General features: G+C 45.2%; 1 protein-coding gene across 1 annotated transcript in view; it reads left to right on the top strand.

Moving 5' to 3' along the window:
- LOC142312873 (uncharacterized) overlaps positions 1 to 26,874 on the top strand; it is a 346,266-nt gene that overhangs the window by 149,453 nt on the left and 169,939 nt on the right. Inside the window, exon 23 of the mRNA XM_075351858.1 lies at positions 14,534 to 15,119. Within this exon, the coding sequence (XP_075207973.1) occupies positions 14,534 to 15,119 (586 nt within the window). The remainder of the gene's footprint in view (positions 1 to 14,533; positions 15,120 to 26,874) is intronic.

Raw genomic sequence — 26,874 nt, 5'->3', positions numbered from 1 at the left:
ATGCCATTTTAAATAAAGAGTGAAAAATGAAAAAAAGTGATCCTATGTTGTATAGAAATAATTATATATAACAATGGAGAAAAAGACATGGATCGCACATCCCAAAAATACATTGATCTAAAAGCCGCTAGGCAAAAATTTAAATAGAACGGGAGGTTCTTAGTTACCATTCTGATCAGACTGTATTAAGCCCACTGCCACGTCACGGTGAACCTCTAGAGTGGGTCCCTATCCTAAACCTTTGTGGTGTGGCACTGTGCACCAACCACTGCTGCAGCGACAAAGCACCAGCAGGGCAGGCGACCCGGTGCCTCACAGCACCCATGCTGCAAGGCAAAGCCCCCAAGGCTCCAGGCCGCACTGCCCCACTGTCACGACACCACCACAACAGCGGCCACTACACAGCACCAACACACAGTGAGAGGAGCTGCGCACTCACCTCCCACTGGCTCCCATAAGTGAACTGGGAGCAAAAAAGGCTTAGGATAGGGACCCACTCTAGAGGTTCGCCGTGACGTGGCAGTGGGTTTAATACAGTCTGATCAGAATGGTAACTAAGAACCTCACGTTCTATAAAAATTTTTGCCTAGCGGCTTTTAGATCAATGTATTTTTGGGATGTGCGATCTATGTCTTTTTCTCCATTTGTTATATTAATATGTTCTATCCCCCTCCTTTTTTTGCTTGGATCTGCACTCCCCCCATTTGGCACAGGTGTTTTTAATTAGCAGGAGACTGCAAGAGGGGTCAGCCTTTTTTGCTCCCAGTTCACTTATGGGAGCCAGTGGGAGGTGAGTGCGCAGCTCCTCTCACTGTGTGTTGGTACTGTGCAGTGGCCGCTGTTGTGGTGGTGTCGTGACGGTGGGGCAGTGCGGCCTGGAGCCTTGCAGCATGGGTGCTGTGAGGCACCGGGTCGCCTGCCCTGCTGGTGCTTTGTCGCTGCAGCAGTGGTTGGTGCACAGTGCCGCACCACAAAGGCTTAGGATAGGGACCCACTCTAGAGGTTCACCGTGACGTGGCAGTGGGCTTAATACAGTCTGATCAGAATGGTAACTAAGAACCTCACGTTCTATAAAAAATTTTGCCTAGCGGCTTTTAGATCAATGTATTTTTGGGATGTGCGATCCATGTCTTTTTCTCAATTTGTTATATTAAATAATTATATGGTATTACTAAAAATGTCACTTTGTCCTACAAAGAACGCGGTCACCCAAATACATTTTTTTTTTTTTTTGTGTGTGGCCCATATACCCAGCCGAGTTTGAGACCCCTGTTGTAGTAGTTGAGGCGGGAGATGATAACAGCATGCACTAGCATTTTAGAAGAATAAGGGTATGTGCGCACGTTGCTTTTTACCTGCTTTTTACCTGCTTTTTTGCTGCTTTTTCTTCTGCGCTGTTTAATGCCAAAATGGATGTGTTCTTCTATTCAAGCAAAGTCTATGGGAATTTGGGTTTCTTGTTCACACTATGTTGTTCAAAATGCTGCCTTTTTGTGGCAGAAATTTGGTCAAAAACTCAGCTTTGCAGTGCAAAACCCAAATGGCAAAAACAATTGACATGTTGCTTCTTTGAAAAGCTGAGTTTTTGACCAAAGTTCTGCCACAAAAAGGCAGCATTTTGAACAACATAGTGTGAACAAGAAACCCAAATTCCCATAGACTTTGCTTGAATAGAAGAACACATCCATTTTGGCATTAAACAGCGCAGAAGAAAAAGCAGCAAAAAAGCAGGTAAAAAGCAGGTAAAAAGCAACGTGCGCACATACCCTAAAAATAGCAAGCTGATCTCCATACATTGTGTTCTGGACGTACTGATGTGATTGCTGAAGTCAATTACTGGTCACATCAGAGACGCATTGGTCACTGCTTCGGTCAATCGTTGGGTGAAAGTGTCACACATTTGGCCAGACATGGAAGCGGGGAGCCGGCTGGGTATCAGAGCAGCATTGGAAGAGGAGCATCAAGTAATCAATAAGATGAGTATGCTATATTATTTTATTCTGGATTCAACTTTTTCCACAAAGTAAAATAGTTTTTTAACTCTTCAAATTGTTTTGGTCCTTGAATTTAGGATCAGTAAAATGGGTCCATGAGGAATTAGAAACAAACAAGGATAGTAACAGGCCGGCCAGTTTTTAGTGATAACGTTTGTTCTGGGCCCAGTTATATCTTGCAAACACAGAGATCCAAACATCTTGAGCTAAATAAGGCTAAGAATTAATCCAGTGAGTTCGGTGTTAGATGAGGCAACATCAGTTTCCTCTAGATCTCGAAGAACTTGACTTCAGATGCCGACTTATTCCACTCTGAATCTGAAGCCAGCTCAACACAGAGCAACAATCTCTCACTAAAGGCCCTGTCACACACAGAGATAAATCTGCGGCAGATCTGTGGTTGCAGTGAAATTGTGGATAATCAGTGCCCGGTTTGTGGCTGTGTACAAATGGAACAATATGTCCATGATTTCACTGCAACCAGATCTGCCAAAGATTTATCTCTGCGTGTAACGGGGCCTTGAGTGTCCATCCTTTTGCAGAGATAGAAACTTACTTTCCACACTTTGCTTAGGTCCTGGACCCCTTTCCGACATCCAATTTACAGCAGAAATAAAGAAAAAGAATGGGGGAACACACAAGATACTGTACATTTTGAATAGCATGTAAATGGTTGCCATTGAAGTGGGTGTATATCATTCTCGTTAGCGTTCACCACTTGGGGCCACGTAAAGCTTCATTAGTGGAATAATCAAAACGTTATAATTTTCAGAAGTTCACGCAAAGTGATTTTCTTCAGAATTTTACATTTTTTTAAACTACTAAAAGACAAAGTAATAAAAATATCTTACGTTTTTATAGCCATAATTTGACCTGAAGAGCCATGATGCTGGGTCATTTTTACACCACACAATCCTCAATTTTTTTGTTGTTTTTTTTTACAATTACATCCCCCTGTGGAATTTTGTTCATAGGTTTTCAGTACATTATATGGTAAAAAGAAAGGTATCAAGGTACAAAATTGTAGCTCATCCCGCAAAAAAAGCGTTAATACTATTACAGTCATGGTCGAAAATGTTGGCACCCTTAAAATTGTTCCAGAAAATGATATATTTGTCCCAGAAAATTATTGCAATTACATATGGGTTTTTTTATACACACATTTATTTCCTTTGTCTGTTTTGGAGCAACTAAAAAAAAAAAAAAAAAAAAAGAGGAATAAAAAGGCAATTCACACAAACCCCCAAAAGTGGTCCGGAAAAAAATTGTTGGCACCCTCAACTTAACATTTCGTTGCACTCTTTGGAATAAATAACTGCAATCAATCACTTCTCATGACCATCAACAAGCTTCTTACACCTTCAGCTGGAATTTTGGACTATTCTCTTGCAAACTGCTCCAAGTCCCTCATATTTGAAGATGCCTTCTCCCAACAGCAATTTTAAGATGTTCAATGGGATTTAGTTCCAGAATCATTGCTCCCACTTCAGAACTCCCCAGGACTTTGTTTACATCCATTTTTGGGGGCTCAATGAAGTATGTTTGGAGACATTGCCCTGTTGGGAGACCCATGACCTAGAATGTACAGGATACCCAGCTTTCTGACACTGGGCACTATATTGCGATCCAAAATCCTTTGGTAATCTTCAGCACACAGTCAAAGGCACCCAGTGTCAAAGGCAGCAAAACCACTCCAGAACATCTTTGAGCCTCAACCATATTTGACTGTAGGTCCTGTGTTTTATTTATTTGTAGGTCTCAATCTGTTTTTGGTAAACAGTAGAATGACGTGGTTTACCAAAAAGCTCTATCTTATTTTCATTTGTCCACAAAGTGCTTTTCCAGAGAGATCCTCCTGCCATAGTGTTCCAATTCATTCAATTGTTAACAGATAGTTTGCACTGACATTGATGCACCCTGAGCTTGCAGGATAGCTTGAATTTCTTTGGAACTTGATTGCAGCTGCTTATCCACTATTCGGACTATCCTGTGTTGCAACCTTTCATCAATTTTTCTCTGCTGTCCACGTCCAGACTGATTAGCTACAGTGCCATGGCTTGTAAACCTATGTTGCACAGTGTTGAAAAAAAAAACCAAGATCTCTAGAGATGGACTTGTACCCTTGAAATTGTTGATATTTTTCAACAGTTTGGGTTTTCAAGTCCTCAGACAGTTCTCTTCTCCTCTTTCTGTTCTCCATGCTTAGTGTGGCACACAAAGACAATGCAAAAATTGAGTCAACTTCTCTCTTTTTATCTGATTTCAGGTGTGATTTTCATATTACCCACACATTTTACTTGCCACAGGTGAGATTGAACGAGCATCACATCCATGAAACAAAGTAGTTTACCTACAAATTTGGAAAGGTGGCAACCATTTCTTTTCAGCTCATTTTTGGGGTTTATTGTCAAATTATGTCCAAGTTCCTTTTCTTTTCTCAGGTTTTTTTTTTGTGTTGTTCCAATACACACAAAGGAAATAAACATGTATATAACAAAACAAGTGTAACTGAAATAATTTTCTGTGAGGAATACTTCATTTTCACAAACAATTTCAAGGGTGCCAACTCTTTCGACCATGACTGTATGTTAAAGGCAAACTAAAGTTTCTTTATCGTTCGTTTGGGAGACCCAGACCATGGGTGTTTAGCTTCTGCCTCCGGAGGACACACAAAGTACTACACTTAAAAGTGTAGCTCCTCCCTCTGAGCTTATACACCCCCTGGTAGCCAGTCCTAGCCAGTTTATTGCTTTGTGTCAGGAGGCATACATCCACACATGCATTCTCATCTGATTTGTTTGACTTTTGGAAAGAGTTTGAAGAAAAGCGGGTCCATGTCTGGACTCCCGGCATGTCCCTTCTCACCCCACTGTGTCGGCGGTGTTGTTAAGGTTGATTTACAAGGCTGCAGCCTTACATGCCGCGCTCCTTCACCATCCCTTCTGGGCTCTGGCTTGAAGTGGAAGCCAGCACGGTCTCCATGCCTGGCAGGAGTCCGGTCTCCATCCACAGCCCCTTGAGGATTCTGTTGGACCGGAGCACTCATCCCCAGGGACATGGCCCTGCGTCTCAGCAGCTAAGTACCTGAGACGTTTATGTTGGGGGTCCCGGTTCTTTATTGTAAGGGGAGAGTATGCTGTATGTGATTGTTTTAACTTTTCCGGCGGGTTCTCTAGCTTTTGCCTGAGAACCGCGCCGATGGTGCCTGCTTGTCGGCCTCGCCACTTAAATTTAGGCCCCGGCTTTGCCGGAGGCCTAGTTTCATTTTCCTGGCCTCGCATGTCACTCATGCAGAGGGACAGGTTCGGCTCCTCCCGGCGGCCGTTCTACACAGGGGAGGGACACTCCCCACTGCTGGGGCGTCCATCCTTCCCTGCAGGTCTCTATAGCCCTCCAGTTCCCGCTCTTTTATAGGAACGCCCTCTTCTCAGGCAGAGTTCACTCTGCTCTGGGACATCCTGCATTCTGCATCTCTGCTGAGGTGCTGCGACTGGGGGACCGGGCTTCGGGATCTGGAGGGCACACAACACCGCGCTCAGCGGTCTGGTAAGCCACAGCCGGTCTCCGGTTGTGGACCTCTGTATATTCTCCCTGGGGTTCATTCTCTGCAAAGCCCCCACTCCAGCAGCATGTCTCACACAAGGAGCAAGGCTCCAAAGCTTGATTCTGCATGCACTGCATGTAAGCTCCTGCTGCCTGAGCCGAGCACCTATCCACATTGTGATATCTGCTCTAACTTGGCGGTGCCACAGCCTGGAGTCTCACCCCCAGTGGTCTCTCAGGCTGCTGCTGCACCTGTGATTGAACCCCCGGCCTGGGTAGAGTCCTTTTCTAGGTCCATATCCCAGTCATTTGCTGAGTCCATGGGGCTTTTGTCCAGGACTTTGATGAATATGCATCAGCCCCCCTCACAGGGTGCCTCTAATACTCTTGACAGAGGACTCCTATCCTCTGACCTCCGTCCATCGGAGCTCACGGAGGATTCATCATCTGATCCCAGACCCCGTCCTTCTAAGAGAAGGCGCAGGGTTTCCTCCCCCTCCCCATCCCACGGCTCTGCCTCAAGAGCTGACTCTCAAGATGAGGAGGATGCTCTCACTGGGGGCTCGGAGGCTATGTATCCCATCGATTTCTCTGAGGGTGACTCAGATCTTAGTGATTTGATTGCTTCTATTAATTCTGTGCTGGATCTCAATCCGCCAGTGTCAGAGGAGCAACTCTCTTTGGCAGAAAAACAGCAGTTTACCTCGCCTAAGAGAGTGAAGAGTGTGTTCTTTAACCACTCCAGTTTTCAGACCGCTGTGACCAAACCCAGGGCCTGCCCTGACAAACGCTTTCCAAAGCGTGGTTCTGATGACCGGTTTCCATTTCCACCTGAGGTGGTCAAGGAGTGGTCTCACTCCCCAAAGGTAGACCCCCCGGTGTCTAGGCTCTCAGCCCGGACCGTTGTGTCGGTGGCTGACGGCACCTCACTTAAGGATTCCACTGACCGTCAGATTGACCTTCTGGCCAAATCTGTGTATGAAGCTGCGGGGACCGCGTTTTCCCCGACTTTTGCAGCCGTGTGGGCTCTCAAAGCCATCTCTGCTTCTCTAGAGGAGATGCATTCCCTCACCAAGGAATCTATGCCTGAGATGGTTACCTTAACTGCTCAGGCTCCAGCTTTTTCATCCTATGCCATGTCTGCCATGCTAGAGGCTGCTCACCGCACTGCGGTGGCTTCAGCTAATTCTCTTGTTATCCGCAGGATTTTGTGGCTTCGAGAGTGGAAGGCAGATGCTTCTTCCAAGAAGTTTCTTGCTGGGCTCCCTTTTGCTGGTTCACGGCTGTTTGGTGAACAGCTGGATGAAATCATTAAAGAAGCTACTGGCGGGAAGAGTACTTCCATGCCACAAACCAAGACCAGGAAACCCGCCCAGGGTAGGAATCAATCGAGGTTTCGTTCCGTTCGTTCCTCCAACTGGTCATCCTCTAAGCCTTACGCCTCGTCCGCTAACTCAGCCAAGGATCAGAAATCCAACTGGCGCCCAAAAGCGCGTCCGCAGAAGACCGCAGGAGGTTCTGCCACTAAGGCAGCTTCCTCATGACTCTCGGCCCGCTCCAGCCACGTCCTTAGTCGGTGGCAGGCTCTCCCACTTTGGCGACGCTTGGTTAAAGCAAGTCTCCGATCAGTTGGTGAGAGACATCATATCTCACGGCTACAGGATAGAATTCTCTTCCAGCCCTCCAAACAGATTTTTTCTCTCAACTCCCCCCTGCTCCAAGGCCGCCGCCTTCTCGCAGGCCATGGCGTCCTTGCAGGCAAACGGAGTGATTGTCCCAGTTCCCACTCAGGAACGGTTCAGAGGTTTTTACTCAAATCTCTTCCTAGTTCCAAAAAAGGACGGTACCTTCCGGCCCATCCTGGATCTCAAGCTTCTCAACAAGCATGTCCGGGTGCGGCATTTTCGCATTGAGTCTCTGCGATCAGTCATTGCCTCTATGACCCAAGGGGAGTTCCTGGCGTCCATCGACATCAGAGATGCCTATCTACATGTGCCAATCGCAGTGTCACATCAGCGTTGGTTACGTTTTGCGATAGGAGAGGATCATTTCCAATTCGTGGCTCTCCCCTTCGGGTTAGCCACGACCCCTCGGGTATTCACCAAGGTCATGGCGGCAGTGATTGCAGTCCTGCACCTCCAGGGGTTAGCAGTGCTTCCTTATCTGGACGACCTTCTGGTCAAGGGTACATCCAGCGCAGACTGTCAGCGGAGTGTTTCGCTCACTCTCGCCACCCTAGCCCAATTCGGGTGGATTGTCAATCTTCCCAAATCCACTCTGACTCCGACCCAGAGTCTCACGTACCTAGGGATTCAGTTCGAGACTTTGCCGGCACTTGTGAAGTTGCCCTTAGACAAACAGCTGTCACTCCGGTTGGCGGTGCGCTCTCTCCTGAGGCCCCGCCGTTATACCCTCAGGCGTCTGATGCAGGTTCTGGGTCAAATGGTGGCCTCCATGGAGGCGGTTCCCTTTGCCCAGTTCCATCTGCGTCCTCTGCAGCTGGACATTCTCCGCTGTTGGGACAAGCATCCTTCCTCCTTACAGAGGTTAGTGGCTCTGTCGCCACGGACCAGGAGCTCTCTTCAGTGGTGGCTTCGACCCCTCTCCCTGTCCCAAGGGCGCTCCTTCCTGACTCCGTCCTGGGTGATTCTCACCACGGATGCCAGCCTATCCGGCTGGGGAGCGGTACATCTCCACCACAGAGCACAGGGCACTTGGAATCCGAGTCAGCCCTTTCAATCAATGTGCTGGAAACCAGAGCTGTGCTTCTAGCTCTCCTAGCCTTTCACCACCTGTTGGCGGGCAGGCACATTCGAGTCCAGTCAGACAACGCGACAGCGGTTGCCTACATCAATCACCAAGGCGGGACACGCAGCCGCCTGGCAATGTTGGAGGTCCAACGCATTCTTCAATGGGCGGAGGACTCCAAGTCCACCATATCCGCAGTCCACATCCCTGGCGTAGAAAACTGGGAGGCAGATTATCTCAGCCGTCAATCCGTGGACGGTGGCGAGTGGTCCCTGCACCCGGCAGTGTTTCAGTCAATCTGCAGCAAGTGGGGCACTCCGGACGTGGACCTAATGGCATCCCGTCACAACAACAAGGTTCCGGTTTACGTGGCTTGCTCCCACGATCCTCAGGCCTTCGCCGCGGACGCTCTGGTTCAAGACTGGTCCCAGTTTCGTCTGTCCTACGTGTTTCCCCCCCTAGATCTCTTGCCCAGAGTCCTGCGCAAGATCAGAATGGAGGGCCGTCGAGTCATCCTCATTGCGCCGGACTGGCCCAGGCGAGCTTGGTATCCGGACCTGCTCCAACTGTCCGTGGAGATGCCGTGGCATCTTCCGGACCGTCCAGACCTGCTCTCGCAAGGTCCGTTTTTCCGCCCGAATTCTGCGGCACTCAAATTGACGGCGTGGCTCTTGAGTCCTGGATTTTGACGGCTTCTGGTATTCCTCCTGAAGTCATCTCCACTATGACTCGGGCCCGTAAGTCTTCCTTCGTCAAGATCTATCACAGGACTTGGAAAATTTTCCTGTCCTGGTGTCGCTCTTCCGGCCATTCTCCTTGGCCATTCTCGTTGCCGACCCTTCTGTCTTTTTTACAGTCCGGTCTGCAGCTAGGACTGTCCCTCAACTCTCTCAAGGGACAAGTCTCAGCTCTATCAGTGCTGTTCCAGCGGCGTCTCGCCCGGCTGGCTCAGGTCCGCACCTTCATGCAAGGTGCGTCTCACATCATTCCGCCTTATCGGCAGCCCTTGGATCCCTGGGACCTTAACTTGGTCTTCACGGTATTGCAGAAACCCCCTTTCGAGCCCCTTAGGGAGGTTTCTTTGTATCGTCTTTCTCAAAAGGTGGCCTTTCTAGTTGCCATAACTTCTCTCAGGAGAGTCTCTGATTTGGCTGCGCTCTCCTCGGAGTCACCTTTTTTGTTTTTTCACCAAGACAAGGTAGTTCTCCGTCCGACCCCGGACTTTCTTCCTAAGGTGGTCTCTCCCTTCCACCTTAATCAGGATATTTCCTTGCCTTCCTTCTGTCCGGCCCCTGTTCATCGCTTTGAGAAAGCGCTGCATACTCTAGATCTGGTGCGTGCTCTCCGGATCTGTGTCTCGCACCGCTGCGCTTAGGCGGTGCACCTCTCTTTTTGTGCTAACCACAGGGCGGCGCAAGGGTCTCTCTGCTTCTAAGCCGACCTTGGCCCGTTGGATTAGATCAACCATTTCAGACGCCTACCAGAGTACTCAGGTGCCTCCCCCGCTGGGGATCAAAGCACACTCGACCAGAGCTGTCGGTGCCTCTTGGGCTTTTAGGCACCAGGCTACGGCTCAACAAGTCTGTCAGGCTGCCACTTGGACTAGCCTGCATACCTTTTCGAAGCACTACCAAGTGCATGCTCATGCTTCGGCAGATGCGAGCTTGGGCAGACGCATTCTTCAGTCGGCTGTCGCCCACTTGTGAAGTTAGGCTCCGCCTACTTCTTAGTTTTTTCTGTTTATTCCCACCCAGGGACAGCTTTGGAACGTCCCATGGTCTGGGTCTCCCAAAGGAACGATAAAGAAAAAGAGAATTTTGTTACTTACCGTAAATTATTTTTCTTATAGTTCCGTATTGGGAGACCCAGCTCCCTCCCTGTTGCCTGTTGGCAATTTTCTTGTTCCGTGTGTTATCACCGGCTGTTGTCGTGGACAGAGTCTCCGGTTGTTCCGGTTCTTACTCGGTTCTACTTGTGGGTGGCTATTCTCCTTCAGCTTTTGCACTAAACTGGCTAGGACTGGCTACCAGGGGGTGTATAAGCTCAGAGGGAGGAGCTACACTTTTAAATGTAGTACTTTGTGTGTCCTCCAGAGGCAGAAGCTAAACACCCATGGTCTGGGTCTCCCAATACGGAACTATAAGAAAAAGAATTTACGGTAAGTAACAAAATTCTCTTTTTTTAATTAAAGGATTTTTCAAAAAGAGGAAGAAAACTGAAAACTCAAAAATTAAAATCGGCACTCTTAGGAAGGGTTTACTGATTTCCACAGAGAACAGCTGTGGAGCGGTCCAATTAGACAAAGAAAATGCCCAAAGCTTAGGATCCTCCGCAATAAATACTATGCCTAAGGCTAGGTTTATATTTCCGTTTTCCATCAGTCACATGCGTTGCTTGACGCTTGTGACTGATGCGTTGTACAACGGATGACAAGAATAAGAATTCATGGTCAGACTCCGTTGTAAAACGTGAGAGAGAGAATGATCAGCTGATCGTTCACAATAGCCAGCCGCCGGCTTTTGAGAGCGAACAGATGATCTCCCGGTGACCAGCTAATGAGAGCGATCAGCTGATCGCTCACAGCAGCCGGACGCCGGGTGATCAGCTGATCGCTCACAGCAGCCGGCCGCCGGGTGATCAGCTGATCGCTCACAGCAGCCGGCCGCCGGGTGATCAGATGATCGCTCACAGCAGCCGGCCGCCGGGTGATCAGCTGATCGCTCACAGCTGCCGGCCGCCAGGTGATCAGCTGATCGCTCACCGAAGGCGGCTGCCGGGCGATCAGCTGATCGTTCGGCCGCCACGAGAGAGTATGCACAGTGAAATCCTAAGGATTCCGCTGCTCATAAAACATTACACTCTGCGTTCCTGCCTCCCAATGGTCAGTCATTCCACGGGCGGAGGATGCAACGCAAGAGCATCAGTCACAATCCGCCGCTCATATAAGTCTATGGGAAACAACGGAATCCGCCAAACGGATTGCGTTGTTAATCAGAGCGGCGGATTATGACTGATGCAAAACAACGGAAATGTGAACCTAGCCTAACATGTAGATGTTCAGATCCAGAAGACAGGTCTTGAAATATCCTTTTAGAACTTTGACACAAAAGCATAAAGGTATTAGTAATCTCAAGAAAATCAATTAGATAAATTGACCGTGACTTCAGAATCAGGCACTGACACTTAAGCTGCAGCATTAAAGGAAAGCTTCAAAGTTTGAATTTGTTTAGTCACTTCATGCTTCAGCTGGGGGAATCCATGACCTTGATCCACCAGAGGCTGCAGAGCATCTATCTTATTATATGCCAGTAATAATGACCAAGCAGTAAAATGCTTGCGTGTTCGTTACTCGAATTGATCAGGTCAAACGCTTTACATGCTTAACTCAAGTACCGAGAATAGTGGAAGTCAAACGCAAGCATTTTTTCGGCAGACCCTAACAAGAGGGTTGGGGAGGCAGAAAAATCTTTTTTTTTTATTTTTATTTTTTTTTATTTTTTTTATTTTACTAGGTTCCCTAGGGGACTTTAATGATCAGCTGTCTGATTGCTCATTCTTTTCTCCCGATCAGAGCAGCATCGGTCAGACCGGGAGAAATGATCATGTCTTGTAACAAGCAGCACTCAACTGTTTCTCACATGATCTGAGTCATGTGAGCACAGGAGTCATCACATGACCCTGTGGTACCATGAAAACCACTGGATCCACGTGATCATGTCACGTGATTTTCGGTATCGAGCAGTGAGTACGGAACTACCGCTATCGCCATTAATATGGAGCTGTCACATCTTGACAGCCCTATTTAAGGGGTTAAAAGGCACAGGAGGAGATTAACACTATGACCGCTAGGACGTAACTTTACTGCCCACAGTCGTAAGGGGTTAAACACTGCCTATATGCTTGCTCTAATAAAAGCTCTCCCTCCTAGATCAACTGTCCCTGATCTAATTCTAGAGGAGAATGGGCTGAGCTTCGTGTCACCGGGTCTTATATAAGACCCCTGACCCTATGCGGCTGGACAATCATAGTAATACCACCATGGCAACAGCATTACCATGTATGGCAGGCAATCCCCACATGTTGATTGACTGTCTAACAGTGTGGCGGGGACTTGAGCATGATCGAGTATCGACCATACCCAAGCACCTTGATGCTTGATCAAGTATCGAGCAGTGGAGAGCACACTCGCTCATCTCAATTAGCCAGTTATTATTTTATAATTTGCTTACTATAGAGGGGAAAAAAGTGCAGCAAGCTTGATGCTGGTCAATACGGAGAGTGGGTTCAAGGGATCTCTGGTATTCACATTTCAACATTGGTTTGGACTTAACTGTGGAGAGATTCCAGATTATTCCTTGGATTACTTGCTGACTGTCAAGTTACATTTTGTGAATTTTATAAGGTCAAAAAATTGAGTTGGGTCATACCCAAAAACCAGGCATATAGACATCGGGAACAAACCAATGTAACTTCTAGTATTAGTACAAGGTTTACTGTGGCTGCCAATGGTTTAATCAGCTGAAGATCAAATTTTCTAAAAATTTTACAAACATTTTAATTTCCAAATGTTATAAAATACAGTGCCTACAAGTAGTATTCAACCCCCTGCAGATTTAGCAGGTTTACACATTCGGAATTAACTTGGCATTGTGACATTTGGACTGTAGATCAGCCTGGAAGTGTGAAATGCACTGCAGCAAAAAAGAATGTTATTTCTTTTTTTTATTTTTTTTTTAAATTGTGAAAAGTTTATTCAGAGGGTCATTTATTATTCAACCCCTCAAACCACCAGAATTCTGTTTGGTTCCCCTAAAGTATTACGAAGTATTTCAGGCACAAAGAACAATGAGCTTCACATGTTTGGATTAATTATCTCTTTTTCCAGCCTTTTCTGACTAATTAAGACCCTCCTCAAACTTGTGAACAGCACTCATACTTGGTCAACATGGGAAAGACAAAGGATCATTCCAAGGCCATCAAAGACAAGATCGTGGAGGGTCAAAAGGCTGGCAAGGGGTACAAAACCCTTTCCAAGGAGTTGGGCCTACCTGTCTCCACTGTTGGGAGCATCATCCGGAAGTGGAAGGCTTATGGAACTACTGTTAGCCTTCCATGGCCTTGACAGTCTTTGAAAGTTTCCACCCGTGCCGAGGCCAGGCTTGTCCAAAGAGTCAAGGCTAACCCAAGGGCAACAAGGAAGAAGCTCCGGGAAGATCTCATGGCAGTGGGGACATTGGTTTCAGTCAATACTATAAGTAACGTACTCCACCGCAATGGTCTCTGTTCCAGACGAGCCCGTAAGGTACCTTTACTTTCAAAGCGTCATGTCAAGGCTCATCTACAGTTTGCTCATGATCACTTGGAGGACTCTGAGACAGACTGGTTCAAGATTCTCTGGTCTGATGAGACCAAGATCGAGATCTTTGGTGCCAACCACACACGTGACGTTTGGAGACTGGATGGCACTGCATACGACCCCAAGAATACCATCCCTACAGTCAAGCATGGTGGTGGCAGCATCATGCTGTGGGGCTGTTTCTCTCCAAGGGGCCTGGCCATCTGGTCCGCATCCATGGGAAGATGGATAGCACGGCCTACCTGGAGATTTTGGCCAAGAATCTCCGCTCCTCCATCAAGGATCTTAAGATGGGTCGTCATTTTATCTTCCAACAAGACAACGACCCAAAGCACACAGCCAAGAAAACCAAGGCCTGGTTCAAAAGGGAAAAAATCAAGGTGTTGCAGTGGCCTACTCAGTCTCCTGACCTTAACCCAATTGAAAACTTGTGGAAGGAGCTCAAGATTAAAGTCCACATGAGACACACCCTTAGAACCTAGATAACTTGGAGAAGATCTGCATGGAGGAGTGGGCCAAGATAACTCCAGAGACCTGTGCCGGCCTGATCAGGTCTTATAAAAGACGATTATTAGCTGTAATTGCAAACAAGGGTTATTCCACAAAATATTAAACCTAGGGGTTGAATAATAATTGACCCACACTTTTATGTTGAAAATGTATTAAAATTTAACTGAGCAACATAACTTGTTGGTTTGTAAGATTTATGCATCTGGTAATAAATCCTGCTCTTGTTTGAAGTTTGCAGGCTCTAACTTATTTGCATCTTATCAAACCTGCTAAATCTGCAGGGGGTTGAATACTACTTGTAGGCACTGTATATAATGTATTGGCATTAATATGTCTAAAAGGCAGTATTATTAACTAATAATAATGGGTTCATGTTTGGCAGATGTCTGTACCAAGAGTTCAAAGAAACATACGCTATTATCAAATATTGAAGCAGATGATCATAATGTTACGACAGACACATATGAAGAGTGTGACAGTATCCCGGATAAACCTCCAGGCCTTGACGATAAAGATGTATCATGCAATGCTTTTCAACAGCTTCTTTCTACTGATTCACCACAGACTTTTAAGCAACACAAAAATAACAAAAGGGACAGGAAACATCAAAGAGTTCGCTTAAGAAAGAAGCAATTTTCATGTACAGAATGTGGGAAATGTTTTATAAGCAAAGCAACTCTTGTTATACATCAGAGAATTCACACAGGAGAAAAGCCATATACATGTTCAGAATGCGGGAGATGTTTTAATCAGAAAACAAATCTTGTTACACATCAGAGAAGACATACAGGGGAACAGTTATTTTCATGTTCAGAATGTGGGAAAGGTTTTAATCAGAAAATAAATCTCGTTACACATCAGAGAATTCACACAGGAGAGAAGCCATATTCATGTTTAGAATGTGGGAAATGTTTTACAGACAAATCAAGTTTCGTCAGACATCAAAGAACTCACTCAGGGAAGAAATAGCCTTTTTTGTGTTCCAAATGTATGCTTTTTTTTTATTTATTTATTTTTTTACTGAGAACTCAAATATTGTTGTACATCAGAGTATTCACACAGGGGAGAAGCCATTTTCATGTTAATAATGTGAGAAATATGCAACAAAAAGTGATATTGGCTTAAAACATCAGAAAACTACATTACTAACCTTGTAATAAAATAGTAAAGCTGAGACCTTATGAAAATAACACTCCCGAATCTTCCCTCGTTCGCCATTTTGTTAAAAAAAACAATGATCTCATGCTATTTTAAAGTAGTCCAAATAGTGAAACCTGTAAAAACACAAATATTAAAATCATAAACAATTAAGGAGCATTGTCATTTTATTAAATTGCTTTTGTTGTGCTACATTCACATAACCGCTTGACACGTCTTAGTGCTGTCTGTTTTGTGCTTGATCAGCAGTTCAGAAAACACAGTGACGCATGTTATTTAATAGTGCAGTTCTGATGACCAATTTTTCTCTTCGTCTGACTGTCATGAGAAAAGAATCGCAGCATGCACTATTTTCTACGAGTCTTGGATGAGACGTGCGCATTCAAGTTGGGTGCAAAAAAAATTTGGATCCCACATAGAACATCCATGTGGTATCAGATTTCTACAAATACATTTCCATTACACAGGTCTGCAATTTTTTTCGAGACATTTTGGCTATTCCACGTAATCTTTGTTTTTGAGTGCGCTGAATCCGAATAGGACATCACGTTTTCTGACAATTTAAGTAACTATGTTAAATAAGACAATACCTCAAAATAAATGAAAATAAACTCATAAAATTAATTTTTTTATTACAAATGTTTCATGAAAATAATTTTTTTACCTGCAACGAGCTCACTACCACACACTAAAATCGATTTCTTCTTCCCTGTGAGGCTTCTCTTGGTACATTTATGTTTGTGAGTAGCATTTGTAATGTCTCTCTGAAGCGTCCAACAGTAGTCTGCCATCATTGTAATGCTCCATGTTCCCTGGTATCTTCTTTCCATCTCTTTAATGTCCTGGTGGAATCGTTCACCTTGCTCTTCACTCACAGCTCGCAAATTTTCAGGAAAGTTGTCAAGGTGGGAATGGAGGAAATGCACTTTCAAACTCATCAGGCAACCTAAAGCTTGAAATGCTTTCAGCATTCGTCCGACGATTTGTTTGTAGTCAGGGTCTTTGTTATTGCCTAAAAATTTCTCTACGACCTCTTTAGATGCAATCCATCCTTCTTTTTGAGGATGTGTCATGGTATTGATATACTCTTGATCAGCTATACGCCTTCTAATGTCTGGTCCGACGAACACACCTTCCTTCAATTTTGCCTCCAAGAGGCCTGGAAACTTGGCAACCAAGTATTTGAAGCATTCTCCATCTTTTGGAAGTGATTTTCCGAATTGCTTCATCAATCCCAATTTGATGTGGAGAGGTGGTAGAAGAACTTTATGGGGAGGAACCAAAGTTTCTCGGAGGACATTTTTTTCACCAACTGTGAGCACCCTCGGCTGCCAATTCTTCTTGGTCCAGTGATTTTGTCGGTCTTGACTGTCCCATAGACACAGAAAACAAGGGTATTTGGTATACCCAGCTTGTTGCCCGAGCAGCATGCACAAGACTTTCAAATCCCCGCACACTTGCCAATCGGGGTCTTCATATTTAAGTTTACAAAGAACCAATTCCAAGTTCTCGTAGGTTTCGTGCAGGTGTACGGAATGACCTACAGGGATGGAAGCCTAAAAACCGCCGTTGTGGAGTAAAACTGCTTTGAGACTTCTTTTTGAAGAATCTATAAAAAGACACCATTGCGCTAAATCATATTGGATTTTGAATTGACCCATCAAACCTTCGACATCGATGTAATAAACCAACTTATCTTCCTGGGCAAAGTAAGGAATGAACTCATCTTCACGATGTCTGAACCATGAAATAGACACTCCTGGCAACAATAAATTCTTGCTTTTGAGCCTTGAGCCGAGTAACTCAGCGGCATCTTTGGGAAGATTTAAGTCTCTTACCAAATCATTCATCTCCTCCTGGGAAAACAATTTTGGTCTTGTATCATCTTCAAAGTCAGAACTTGGTTCATCTGGTTCAGGTATGACTCCACCTTCATCGGACATAGTTATCTCTTCCAAGGTAGCAGGGGCCTTGGGTACTAGTATATCTGTGCCATGGGGGATGGGATGAATTGCTGAGTGAATATTGGGGTATGAAATGGAATGCTTCCATTTTGAATTATATCCTTTCACATCACATGAACAAAAGTAACAATCGTCACTGGTCCTTTTGCATACCATAGGAATCCCATAATGGAAAACTTTTTTCTTACCCTTGAACCAATTTCGGAGGTCCTCAACACACCGTTTGCACACTTTATGAGGCGCCCAAGCTTTATCTTGATCTCCAAGCTTTAGTCCGAAATATGCGAAGTATACTTTTTTCACAAAGTCTGTAATATTCAGCTGTTGCTTCAACACTGTATATTCACCACAAATGTAACAAACTGTCAGACGAATTAATACACTTCTGCTGAGCCATAATGCTAATTTTGGGAAACACGGTTGAATATGAAGAGCTAACACGAACTGAGATTAAAAAAGTGTGAACAGGCGAGAACAAAGATAAAACAATTGAAACAAGCCCGTGCATTTCAGAGCCCGCTCATTCAGCTTGCAAAATGTTGATGCTGGTTTCATTAGCTCACTCTGAAAGTTCTTTTCTTTGAAAGCTATATTTTTTTGGCATTATATATCTTCAATGCATTGATGTGAATTAATTAATAGTAATTATGACTTTCAAAACCCTAAAAAAAAAAAACAAAAAAAGAAAAATTTACTAAATTTAAAGAGAATTTTGCATTTTGTGGCAAATCCTGACATCCAGGATTTTTTTCAATATTTTTTTCATTTTCAGCACACCAAAATACATGGAAATTAGATGAAAATAATCAAACCGCTTTTTAGTCGCAGACCTGATTATTAACCAGTTTTTGATGCTGGAGAGGAGAAGCGGGGTAAATGCCTGTTGATTCTGCTTTTCGGCGTGAAGAAGGGGACTGAACCTATGAAATAAAAGTATTTATTAATAATCAATAATTTTTTCATTCGGCGGCAGCAGGGCATTAATCCCGCTTCTCCTCTCCAGCACCGAATATTAACCCTATGGGAGCCACCATTATGTTACAAGGCTTCATAGGGGTTGTGACTTTCACAACCCTGATAGGTGAGTGTAATATTTTGTACACCACACTGTTAATCTGGTAAGACCCTATTTGCGCTCTCTTTCCTCAGCTTTGCATTATTAACCAATGAAACTGTATTTTAGAATAAAAAACACCAAAAGAAACTGAGCTGTAACAAATGTTCAGTAAACATGCAACATTACAAGCATGTGAATGGCAGCCTCAAGACTAGAAAAAAAACAAAGAGAAAAATTGTATGAAAAATACCCTGACTATAAATAAATAAATTGCAAGTGCTTAATAACGGGGTACTTGGTATATACATTTTTGCAAAAAGGTAAGAAGCTGTCCCACCTAGTCACGGTGTACCCATCTGGGACAGTCCCTAACCAACTAAAGTTATAAACATTTTCTATACCTGACTTGTGTCATATCAAAACTCCAATGTTATTGGTAACAAGTGGTCAGCTGGGTCCCAGATTAAATACACAGCAAAGTGGGAAGCAAATTGATTGCCCAGTCTCAGTATAAGGAGGGCTGCGCCCCCAACTTGCACTAAAGCAAGAAAACAGGTTAGGGACTGTCCCAGATGGGTACACCGTGACGAGGTGGGACAGCTTCTTACCTTTTTGCAAAAATGTGTATACTAAGTACCCTGTTATTAAGCACTTGCAATTTATTCATTTATAGTCAGGGTATTTTTCATACAATTTTTCTCTTTGGCTGTATTTTAGAATGCAGATGTATGAAAATGGACATCACACATACGTCACAGGGATGTAAAAAATGAACCCTGTAGACTGTGAGCCCTCGCGGGCAGGGTCCTCTCTCCTCCTATACCAGTCTGTCTTGTACTGTTAATGATTGTTGTACGTATACCCTCTTTCACTTGTAAAGCGCCATGGAATAAATGGCGCTATAATAATAAATAATAATAATAATAATAACATGGATGAAAATTGTCTGAGTTTTTTCAATGAAGCTCACAATTTTTCTATGTTCATCCGTCCCTTGCCTCAAAAATAAGAGACTCAGCATATCCTATTCTGATCATATTTTGCTGATTGACTAGGCCATTAAAGTCTGTTAGGTTCCATGAGACACTGATGAAATTAGGAAAACCTACTTTGTACTTCAGAAATCCATCCTAGTTTCATCTAAAGCAGGCTTTACACGCAACGACATCGCTAACGAGATGTCGTTGGGGTCACGGAATTCGTGACGCACATACGGCCTCGTTAGCGACGTCGTTGCATGTGAAACGCACGAACGACCGTTAACTATCAAAATTACTCACATGATCGTTGACACGTCGTTCTAATCTTGATTATCGTTGCTGTTGCAGGACGCAGGTTGTTCGTCATTCCTGCGGCAGCACACATCGCTATGTATGACACCGCAGGAACGAGGAACATCACCGTACCTGCGGCCGCCGAATGAGGAAGGAAGGAGGTGGGCCGGATGCTCGGCCCGCTCATCTCCGCCCCTCCGCTTCTATTGGGCGGCGGCTTAGTGACGCCGCTGTGACGCCGAACGAACCGCCCCCTTAGAAAGGAGGTGGTTTGCCGGCCATAGCGACGTCGCTAGGCAGGTAAGTATGTGTGACTGGTACTAGTGATTGTGACGACATGGACTCTCATGGGTTAAAGTTTTTTAACATTCAGCCAGACAGGATGATAGATTGTTTATAGACGGGGGATAAGTCCCTCATTGTTTTTACAAGACTCTTTTGGACTCATGTAATTGTGTTGGCCATTGAAAGCCAGACGTTTTGTTTCTCCAGACTTTTCCAGTAATTATTGTATTGTAGTTGTGTATTGCTAATGTAATTACCTTAGTAGCCATTGTCTAGTCGGTGACTCCCAGACTACATGTATACCCTCAGTCTTTCTGTAGACATCATTTGGATGAACATTGTCCATGCAGCTTGAGATTCATCCAATGGGAGAGGCGCTCTTGTCCAACCAATCGATGAGGACGCAGTGTATCTAAGTGGAAGGCTGTGGCTATAAAAGGGACTTCTTTAATCCACCAGGGTTGTTGGATGCTGATGGATCCAGTCTAAGCTCTCAGGAGCTGACTAGAGGATCAGGATATCTTATGGCTTCAATCTATGGACTCCGGTTCCGGTTGGAGACCATATCCGCAGCCTAGGGATTTCGACTCCGGCTGCCAGGATTGTAACATCATACCAGGACTACCTAAGGAGGACACTCAGGTTGGGACAGTTCAGTCACCTGGTACAGACTTTGCAGACCTCAGCCAGCTTCCTAAATCTGGTGCTATTCCTTTCTCGGTGGGTGCCCGCCAAAAGCGGGGTGCTGCTGGATTGGAGTAAGTGGCCCTGGAACCTCTGAGGCATGGACATTCTAAATCCCTGGTGAGCCAGCGGAAGGGTGAGACTCTGTTGCCTATTACATTTGTGTTTTGCTGATTATGTGTTATGTGCCGTTAATTGTTTGGGGATCCAATAAAGTCTAATTATTGTGGTTCCCTCACCCTGTGTTGTCTGAGTAGTGTTACGCCCACGGTTGAGGAGGCCGGCGTTCAGTTGGGATGAGCCCTGAGCCATGCCGTTTTTCTAAAGGCGGCGGGTTTTAGTGGACGAGAGCATCCACTGAGCCCCGTGTCTCCACAGTGATGTTGTGCGCCACGGGGCAGCAATTTGCCCGTGACGCACAATCGACGGGGGCGGGTGCTTTCACCAGCGATGTCGCTGTGTGTAAAGCCCGCTTTACTGATACATTGAGTCAGTTAATGAAATAAGTTTAGATGCACCTACTTCATGGGGAAAAAAAACAGATGAGAAACAAACTGATGCAACTAAAGGCCACGTCTCACTAAGCAACATCGCTAGCAACATCGCTGCTGAGGTACGACTTTTGTGACGTAGCAGCGATGTTGCTAGTGATGTCGCTGTGTGTGACATCCAGCAACAACCTGGCCCCTGCTGTGAGGTCACCGGTTATTGCTGAATGTCCTGGACCATTCTTTGGTCGTTGCTCTCCCACTGTGAAGCACAGATCGCTGTGTGTGACAGCGAGAGAGCAACAACTGAATGTGCAGCGAGCAGGGAGCTGGCTTCTGCGGACGCTGGTAATAAAGGTAAATATCGGGTAACGAAGAAGCCCTTTCCTTGGTTACCTGATATTTACCTTTATTACCAGCGTCCGCCGCTCTCACGCTGTCAGTAATTAACCCGATGTGTACTTTGGCTGGGAGTGCAGGGAGCCAGCGCTAAGCAGTGTGCGCTGGTAACCAAGGTAAATATCGGGTTGGTTACCCGATATTTACCTTAGTTACCAAGTGCAGCATCGCTTCCACGCGTCACTGCTGGCTGGGGGCTGGTTGCTGGTGAGATCTGCCTGTTTGACAGCTCACCAGCAACCCGTGTAGCGACGCTTCAGCGATCCCTGCCAGGTCAGGTTGCTGGTGGGATCGCTGGAGCGTCGCTTAGTGTGACTGTACCTTAAGATGACACCTGAGAAACAACTGGTCTGTTTCTCTTGGATGGTAACACTCACACAATTTGCAATTGACATACTTTTTTTATCTTCTCTGGTTCTCCTGCTGTGAGAGCTTTAATCTTATCTAGAAAAAAAAAACAAATAATTAAGGCTAAGCATCACCTATTTAGGTGCTCAGGAGAAACAATATACAGAGCTAATAAGGGAAACTCCAGCACTGCAATATCCCCCAAAAAAACACTGCAGGAAACATGCGGGCACATTTCACGTTCTTCTGACACGGTATAGGTCCTAACAGGGGGCTTCTCATACTACCTCTGCCTTATGAGCGACTGCAACTGCTTCCCCCTTCTGTGACTACTAATAGATACATAGTGCTCCATATCTTTAACAGATACGTTATATATACACTGATTCCAAATGCATTAGGAATTGCTTTGCTTTCTGGGATCGTTAGATACGCAACGTTCTATATTACTACATATATATTGTTTCACAATACATCAGGATTCGTCCTCAGTTCCTGGGAATAAGGGTAAGTTCACACAGTGCGTTTTTCGCGGCGTTTTTGCGCAGTTTACGGGAGCGTTTTTGCTCAGAAAACTGCATGATTTTGCTTCCCCAGCAAAGTCTGAGTTTTCATTTTTGCTGTCTGCACACAGCGTTTTTCAGCTGCGTTTTTGTGGTGCCACAAAAACGCAGCATGTCAATTATTCCCGCGTTTTTCACTGCGCTTTTCATCCATTGAGTGCAATGGGATGTTGAAAGACGCAATGAGAAACGCAAATAGCTGCGTTTTGGTGCGTTTCTAAGACCAAAAACGCAGCTATAAACGCAGGAGGTGGGCAGTAAAGTGACATGTACAGGAAGAGGATTCCTTCTGTCAGTAAACACAGAAGCGTGAATCCTCCCAGTACCGTCACCGCCGCTTCCACCTCCCATCCTGTGTAGGTATGCTGCCGTGCGGCACCATGTCTGTGCGGGAGGTGGAAGCGGCTGCGAAAACAAAAGTGAACAGTAGAAAAAAAAACAACTTATACTCGCCTGTCTGCAGCCTCCCGGTGTCATGCTCCTCTCACGGTATCGCCGCTCCGGCTGTGTGCAGACGGCTGGGACACCTCCGATAGATGCAGGACCTGGCGATGGATCACCTGATGCAATCACCTGACGCATCAGGTGATCGTAAGTATCGCGGTGATGCCGGCGCCCGGACGGTTTAAGCTATCAGCGGATGCGTCAGGAGACTTCATCCCTGATTACCGGCAGCTGCTGCAGCGATCAGACAGGATCAGACTCCTCCAATCGCTCCAGGAGCTGCCGGTAGTCAGCACATAAGTGAGTATTTTTTTTTTGCACCGATGCATGTGCTGATTGTATAAAAGCCGTTTATACAAATCAGCTGATGTGTGATGTGATTCAGCCCCTAGAATCTGACACATCATCTGATCGCTTTGCCTTCCAGCAAACCGATCAGATGATATTGGATCCGGATTGGACGGCGCGGGACCCTTGACCCAGGTTTACTGCGGAGGGGGGCTCTTTATTTCAATAAAGATGGAGTCACTAATTGTGTTGTGTTTTATTTCTAATAAAAATATTTTTCTGTGTGTTGTGTTTTTTTTTTATCTTTACTAGAAATTCATGGTGGCCATGTCTAATATTGGCGTGACACCATGAATTTCGGGCTTAGGGCCAGCTATACAGCTATCCCTAACCCCATTATTACCCAGCGAGCCACCCGGCATCAGGGCAGCTGGAAGAGTTGGATACAGCGCCAGAAGATGGCGCTTCTATGAAAGCGCCATTTTCTGGGGTGGCTGCGGGACTGCAATTCACAGCGGGAGTGCCCAGAAAGCATGGGCACCCTGCACTGTGGATTCCAATCCCCAGCTGCCTAGTTGTACCCGGCTGGACTCAAAAATTGGGCGAAGCTCACGTCATTTTTTTTTTTAAAATTATTTCATGAAACTCATGAAATAATTAAAAAAAAAAGGGCTTCCCTATATTTTTGGTTCCCAGCCGGGTACAAATAGGCAGCTGGGGGTTGGGGGCAGCCCGTACCTGCCTGCTGTACCCGGCTAGCATACAAAAATATGGCGAAGCACACGTCATTTTTTTTTGTTTGGGGGGGGGGCAAAGAAATCCTGCATACAGTCCTGGAAGGAGGATGCTGAGCCTTGTAGTTCGAAAGCTGCTGTCTGCTCTCCTGCATACACTATTGGATGGAGGATGCTGAGCCTTGTAGTTCGACAGCTGCTGTCTGCTCTCCTGCATACACTATTGGATGGAGCATGCTGAGCCTTGTAGTTCTGCAGCTGTGTGCTCTTCTGCATACACTAGTGGAGAATGAAGAACACATTGAAGAAGGAAATGACATCAGACCTTTTTTTTTTGTTCACTGATAAAAAACGCATAAAGACGCAGTGAGCAAAAACGTAGCAAAACTCAGCAAAAAAACGCACCAAATCGCGGCAAAACGCGTGCATTTTTTTGCCGCTTTTTTTTGCCGCGGGTGCGTTTGTGTGCGTTCCAAAAGAGCCACCAGAGCCTGGCTAAAGCTATGTGCACACAGTGCGTTTTTCGCGGCGTTTTTGCGCGTTTTTCGGGTGCGTTTTTGGCCTCAAAACTGCATGACTTTGCTTCCCCAGCAAAGTCTATGAGTTTTCATTTTTGTTGTCCGCACACAACTTTTTTTTTTTTTAAAGCTGCGTTTTTGAGCTTAAAAAAAAAATGGACATGTCAATTCTTTCCTGCATTTTTCTGCGTTTTCCCCCCATGCAATGCATTGGAAAACCGCAGAAAAACGCAGCCAAAAACGCACCAAATCGCGGTAAAAACGCATGCGTTTTTGCCGCGTTTTTATGCCGTGGGTGCGTTTTTAGCGGCCAAAAACGCACAAATGCAGCGTCAAAAAAACGCAGTGTGTGAATGTAGCCTTAGTGTGTGTACTCGTTACAGTATATAACAAACATCAGCACCCCATCATATTTTTGTAAATATTTAGTACTAGCTGTAGTACCCGGTGTTGTCTGGGATAGTAACTAAGTGTCTCTTTGTCGCTCTCACTCTCCCGCTCTGTCTGCCTCCCTCTTTGTTTGTCTGCCTCCCTCTTTGTTTGTCTGCCTCCCTCTCTGTTTTACTGTCTTACTCTCTGTCTGTCTCCCTCCCTGTCTGTCTGGTTCTCTCCCTGTCTGCCTCTGTCTCTCTCTCAATCTCTCTGTTTCTCGATCTGTCTTTCTCTCTGTCTCTCTCTCTATTCGTCTCTCTGTCTGTTTCTATGTTGGTCTCTGTCTCTCTTCCTGTCTGCCTCTCTCTGTCTGTTTCTCTTTTCATCTCTCTCTATCCATCTCGCTGTCTCTCTCTCTTTATGCCTCTCTTTGTCTCTCTCTGTCTCACTCTGTCTGCCTCTCTCTGTTTTTCTGTCTCTCTCTATCAATCTTTCTCTGTCTCTCTCTTTGTCTCTCTACCTGTCTGCCTCTTTTTCTGTCTCTCTGTTTCTCTCTCTGTCTCTCTATATTCAAATTCAAATTATTGACAGGTCCAAGTACATTTTGGCATTGCCAAAGCAAGTGGTAAAAATGGGGATAGGGGTTCATCCATGGTGGGGTATAGAGGCCCATCCAGGGTGGGGGGGATGGAGGCTCCTCCCAGGGTGTGGTATAGAAGTTCATGACATATCTGGCTCCTCTTAGTCTGTGACAGGCGCTGACATATTGCGCCACTATGGCCACTGCACTTTCCTCTTTCCCCAGTAGTATATGACGCTGAGCACGTGCACTCAACTTCTTTGCTCGACCATGGCGAGAGCTGTTGTGAATAGAACCTATCTTGTTAAACCACTGAATTGTCTTGGCCACCGTTTTCCAGCCATTTTCAGGGTGTTGGCAATGTTCTTATAGTCTAGGCCATCTTTATGTAGAGCAAAAATAATTTTTTTCAGATCCTCAGAGAATTCTTTGCTATGAGGAGCCATGTTGAGTTTCCAGTGACCAGTATGAGAGAGTGTGTGTGCGATAACACACCTGCTCCCCATTCACAACTGAGACCTTGTAAAACTGAGTCATGTGAAATTGGGGAAAGAAAATGGATAATTTTCCCATTATCACTTGGGGGTGTACTCACTTTTGTTGGCAGTGGTTTTGACATTAATGATTGTGTGTTGTTATTTAGAGGGCACACCAAATTTACACTTATACTAGCTGCACACTGACTACTGTAGATTGTATCAAAGTGTCAGATCTTCAGTGTTGTCCCATGAAAAGATATAATAAAATATTTACAAAAATGTGAGGGGTGTATTCACTTTTGTACTGTACATTTTGCTGTTAACGCCTAAGATTTGAGCCATCTCTCGCCATTCCTTAGTTTTGTATAGAGATCTTATCTGCTCACTTCCCACCCCTTCCCTCTTAGCTCCTTACAAGGTTCCTTTATGAATGTTGCATAATCACCAGCTCCTACCATCGGCTGCTTCCAGAGCGGTTCTCTTATTCATAGATCTCACTTTCCCAAGCCATGTGCCTTTTAAAATGCACTGATATGTCTATGTGTAAATATAGTAATAATGTGGAGTCCAGAACAAACCACTGGTAGCTGAATGTGTTACTGTAAAATTATGAGATTTGGGTGATGGTCCGATACTTGCTGCCTGGGTATTGGGCAGCATGTATCAGTTGTCAGGTTCTGTTTAATGTGTATCTACTCCCGTGTCTTCTTTTGCAGAAATTAAGACATTTTTCACCCTTCCTTCTCTCTGAGTTGTAGTGATTGTGCACTGACTGTGAGGTGGTGTCAATCTCTAGTGAGAGCCTGGTGTGGGTGGGGACATCTCCCAGCTCTGCTGCACTCAGTTCTAAGATAAAGTCAGGACAACTGCACACAGTGATCAAAGATAAACATAGTTACTTTCAGAATCTTTGTGTCTACATTATGCTGCTCTCAGGTGAAATAGCAAAAACCTGGTGACAGATTCCCTTTAAATCCAGTTAAAAAAACAAAAAAAAACTAAATTGTTTAAACATAATATTTCAAATCACCCACTTCAAAGTTCATGTTATAAAAACACAAATACTGTACTTGGTATTGCAATATTCA

This window comes from Anomaloglossus baeobatrachus, chromosome 5 (assembly GCF_048569485.1).
Source record: "Anomaloglossus baeobatrachus isolate aAnoBae1 chromosome 5, aAnoBae1.hap1, whole genome shotgun sequence".
Taxonomy (NCBI): Eukaryota; Metazoa; Chordata; class Amphibia; order Anura; family Aromobatidae; genus Anomaloglossus; species Anomaloglossus baeobatrachus.
The sequence above is the reverse complement of the archived record's forward strand: the minus strand, read 5'-3'. Positions and strand labels throughout refer to the sequence as shown.